The sequence below is a fragment of the Aplysia californica genome, unplaced genomic scaffold (assembly GCF_000002075.1).
Source record: "Aplysia californica isolate F4 #8 unplaced genomic scaffold, AplCal3.0 scaffold00902, whole genome shotgun sequence".
Classification (NCBI taxonomy): Eukaryota; Metazoa; Mollusca; class Gastropoda; order Aplysiida; family Aplysiidae; genus Aplysia; species Aplysia californica.
The window spans coordinates 76,739-81,682 of record NW_004798172.1 but is presented as its reverse complement, the minus strand read 5'-3'; the positions used below and the strand labels follow the sequence as shown (position 1 = coordinate 81,682).

The following is a 4,944-nucleotide window of genomic DNA, read 5'->3' as shown; positions in this document are numbered from 1 at the left end:
ATAATAATAATAATAATAACAGCAATGATAACAATAACAAAAACAACAATGACAATAATGGTAACAATAATAGTAATAGCCTTGCAAAGACTATTCTAAAGGAGTAAACCAACTTTCTACTTGCAGGCCCTGTCGAGTTGCCACACACTGATATCCTGATGAAGTTTTTCCAACGCACCAAGTTCAGACCGGAGCCAATGGGCAGCAGTGTTCTGATGACTTTCTTTGCCCAGCATTTCACTCACATGTTCTTCAAGACCGACTACAAGAAAGGTCATGGGGTTACGTGGAGTGGTCACGGGGTAAGAGTTTTTCGCACTGTAAATCGTGCATTCTGTCTCTGTCTGTCTGTCTGTCAGTCTGCCTGTCTGTCTGTCTGTCTGTCTGTCTCTCTCTCTCTCTCTCTCTCTCTCTCTCTCTCTCTCTCTCTCTCTCTCTCGCTCGCTCGCTCGCTCGCTCTCGCTTTGTTTCATTTGTAGTACTGCGTGTTCAGTAACCTCACTGCATTCTAGATAAGAAGAGAAAGATACGCTTCTCTGACAATGACATGTCGATTTCTTTAACTTCATCCTCCAGATCAGTGCCACGTTTGTAACTTTAAAGATATGATGTTATAGTTCTTGTAAGGCATACAAAAGACATGTTCGAGCGTGCACTACTCGACAACCCCATTCAAGAACTGACTGAGGTGAAATATTGCTTCCCCCCCTCCCAAAAAAAAGAAAAGAAAAGAAAAAAAAACCAAAAACCCCACCAATTTCGGGCCATTGTACCCTCGACCCTTACTACCGCCAAGATATTTATTTTTTTTTTGGTTCAGGAAGGGAGAGGACAGATTGTTTGATCCCCTTTTCATATCTCTAACTCTACCGTCTTTTCGACTCACACCTTGATAATTGGTCGCTTTAAAGGACAAGCGGGCCAACCAAGATTTCGGGGGTTTTCAGAAATCTTGCCCAACACCAAAAGTGGGCATTGCCCTACTTATAGGAGAAGTTTGGTTTCATCGGTGTCTATATTTGTTTGGTTACTGAGAAAACTCTCCTTGACCTTTAAAGAAACTTGACAAGGGGCAAAAACGTTACCTTCGATTTTCTCAGAACAGCATTTTTAGGGATAGCCCGCTTCTGCTTAAAAGCAACCAATTAATTGCAAGGCAAGTTTAACGCCCCTTTCAACCATAGACGTTAGTTAAAGAACAAGATCTTGGAAATCGTCCATCTCTGGTAGGACTAGGCGAGGCAAAGGAAGATGGGGGGGGGGGTTTGGCAAATTTCCCCTAACAATCCACATTCAATTAAGCCTCCTTAACGGAAATCGAGCCTGAGCAATGCGTGCCATAAGACAGATTTGTACCAACTATGCTGGTGGCACTTCCTTATACGGGGTGCCCACTACGGCTGGATCGGGCTGACGGCCTGACTCGATTGCCTGAAACTGAAAACAAGCACGTTTGTTTTAGGTGACCGAGTCGGGCGATCGTCCCGAGCAGCCGATCCCATCCGTAGTATAAGTGTTTTAGGACCAATGTGCACGGTAATTGTAATAGATTGGGTGATAGTAATCATAATATACTCCACATTGTCTCAAAGAGCTTATAAATAGAACTACGTGTATTATAACCTATTTGGCATTGTCTTCAGGTCCCCAATGGGCATGATGCTGCTACAAACGATATGGAAAATGGTGACGTCAGCAAAGGGAAACTTGAAGAACAAGATGGAGACACTGACAGCGTAGCCTTTGGAGGTGAGACAAATAAATGAGCAAAGAAATGCGTTCGTCAACTTGAGTTATTTCCTCGTTGGAATTTCCTAAACAGATTTGTTTCCTCGTTTGAATTTTTAAAACAGAGTTATTTCCTCGTTTCTGTTGGAGATTTCTAGACTAGAAATTTAAAAGGAAGGACTTTTTCTTTTTGATTTCTTGGAAGGTGGGGATCTTTTTGTAATGACTAGGAGCTCTGGATTAATTATCCTATGGAACCAAAGACAAGGTCGGCTTTTATTCTTGGTATTAATTATGTCACGACACGGTGGAATCAGGCGCTTGTCAATTTTTGGGCATATAGTGTTATTGGTATCAGCTTAAGGTTTGTTCATTTGACTATCTTTTGATTGAAAATGATCCATCTATCGCGAATATTAGTCGAGATATTTGCGATTGAAAGAGGTGGGGGTTGCCTGGTTTCAAAGCTAAAATTAGCGAGAAAATGACCGCCAAAGTTTTGGTGATGTCCAAAGCTTGAGAGTGCTCGGATACTGCCAATTTACAATTTTGCGCCTTTAATCAACATTTTTTAGCAAAATCTACTGAGAGATTTGTTTTAAAATGGACATAAAAGATGTTGAGCAATTTTGTTTAATTCGATAAAAATTCCTCAACCTGCGAAAAATGCAAGTTTCTTCACTTTCATTATTTTGACGAGCGCTTGATTTCACCACACTGCCTCACAATTACTCTTTGTATCGGTACCTGTTGAGTCCTTTTAAAGGACAATCTCCGTCGGAATCAAGGGAGCGCGAGGCAATGAGACGGTTGTCTGCCGAAATAAGGGCAACAGCTAAACATGTTTGTGGTCTTCCTGTCGCTGTTGTTGTAATGTCACTGAATTGCTGCAGCTGTTGTTGTTGCTGTTGTTGTTGTCGCTTTTGTTGTTGTTATCCTTACTGTGTTGCTTGTGGTGGTGATGTGTATGTGTATGTGTGTATGTGTATGTGTGTGTTTGTGTGTATGTGCGTTTGTGTGTGAATATGTATGTGTATGTGTATATGTGTGTGCGCGCGTGTGTTTGTGTGACCGATGAGTATAGTAACAACGGAGTCCGTAATTAATCTTTTGCGCCTTTTCTCGGCAAGTAGAAGAGTGTTTCTCGCAGGGTCACCGCCTACTCCTTCATATAAGATCTGTTGTTGTCCTTCCAGGGGAAAAAACCTATCATCTGCTGAGTGGGAGGTCATGTTGAAGAAGAGAAGGAGATTCTCAAGGGTTTTCAAAAAAAGATGTTTCAGGAAGGTTTTAGTGATGTTGACGGGACCGTGTGCCCCTCGAGATTTCATCTTGGAGATAGCATACCTCAACTCGTTGATTGTGAAGCCGGGATGAAACTCTCGCGAAGTTTTTTGGGGGGATCCGTTAGCCGTTGTTTCCTTGCTCTTTTCACTCCTGTAACCACTTCTGTCATAATCAAGCTACTCCACTTACAGTGGTGGGTCACGAATATTTCACCTGTCTGCCTATCTGAGGTCACAGGTAAAAAGGCGATAGAAATGTATGTATATTTAGAAAGTTCGGTAAATTACATGCTACGAATGCAAGCATAATATTATTATTATTTCTGTGCACAAACATAGTGGATCTATACATTATTAGATAAATAATTATATAATACATGTATACGCATAACTTACACGATCATATCCTAGGCACATGCACAAACAATATCAAAGATTGGTTTAAGTTTTCTCACTTTCATTTTGTGATTCCCATTGTATGCTTCTTGTGGGCGTTTTCAGACATGACACCGTCACAGAAATGTCACAGCGTTACCAAAGTTCTCGTCAAGGTCGCCCTGTTCCTGTGTTGCCTTTACATCTTTATCTGTTCCCTGGGTCTACTGGAGTCGTCGTTCCAACTTCTGGGAGGTAGGCCTACCTTTGTGATGGCTGTAAATAATCCACACATCCATTTTGATTGACAGTTAGCTAATTAATCGTTTAGATAAAGGACTTCAGTCTCAGCTTAGCTTCTTTGGTGAGATGCAGGATCTCAGAAGACAGACGAGGATACTCGATAAGATTTATACTGATCGGTCGCTGTTAAGCACAAGGGGGCTATCCCGAAAAATGCTGTTTTAAGAAAATTGAAGGTAAAGTTTTTGGACCCTTGTTCATTTTTTTTTTTTAAAGACAAGGAGAGTTTTCTCTATAACCAAATGAATATACTCTCCGATGAAATCAAACGTCTCCTATAGGGAGACCAATGCCCATCTTTGGTGTAGATCAAGAATTCTGGAAACCCCCGAAATGTGGGTTAGCCCGCTTGTCCTTAAAAGCGACCAATTATTTTCTCGAGAATCGAAATCTCGTCTTCGGGTTACAAGGGCGAGACGTCTATAAGCCAGCCATTTCAAAATCACGAAATTTGAAATAAAACGTCCTCAACTCTGCCAGTGGTGACATTTACGTTATTATTTCAAGTACTAGATGTATTTATTGGGCGTTTCTTGAGTAGAAAAAGGTAGGATCAGATGTTGTACTGAATCAGCTTCTATTAGAGCAACCAAACAAAACATTTTCGTCAGCACCACTGGTGACATAGATCTACACGTAGGTTTCTTAAATCCTAGACCGCCCCACTTAGTGGGGTGGCCTCACTCAATACATGTGTTATCATATTGAGGGTAGGTTACGGGAGCCTTTCCAAAACATAATTGGCGAATCTTTAAGAAGAGCTAGATCTAGATCTGTTCAGATTAAAGGTTGACTTTTGTAGAAATATTATTCTGGCCACAATACAGATGCCAGCATCGGCACTTACTGAAACATTTTGGTTCGTTTTGCAAAAAAACAACAAAAACAACAAAAACAAACAAACAACAAACAACCCAAAGCAACAACAACCCAGGTTCTATTGCAAAATTCTGTTCTTTTTATTTGTGTACAAGACATGCAATCCCTAAAAGCAGCATCCATAAAAGCGCAATATTATAATAGATCATGAAAAATTCGCCGCCTTTGCTTTTGGAGACGTTTTTCTGTGTAGAGTGTAGAAGTAGATATATTTTAAACAAAGGAGTGGTCCATCGTGTGATACACCATACAAACGAATTTTACGGCACTTGCTACACAAGATTAGAAATGTTACTGCTAGAAAGTAGCATTCAAAGAAAAGAAGGAGGAGAGAATAAGGAAGCTGTATAATCTATAGTTAGGTCAAAGGGGG

General features: G+C 40.8%; 1 protein-coding gene across 1 annotated transcript in view; it reads left to right on the top strand.

Moving 5' to 3' along the window:
- Positions 1-158: 158 nt before the first annotated feature.
- The window catches only part of LOC101848002 (sodium-dependent phosphate transport protein 2A), a gene marked incomplete in the record, with an annotated part of 10,336 nt that continues 5,550 nt past the window's right edge, over positions 159-4,944 (top strand). The window contains 3 exon segments of the mRNA XM_035972912.1: positions 159-302; positions 1,644-1,749; positions 3,516-3,639. Of these exon segments, the coding sequence (XP_035828805.1) occupies positions 159-302; positions 1,644-1,749; positions 3,516-3,639 (374 nt within the window).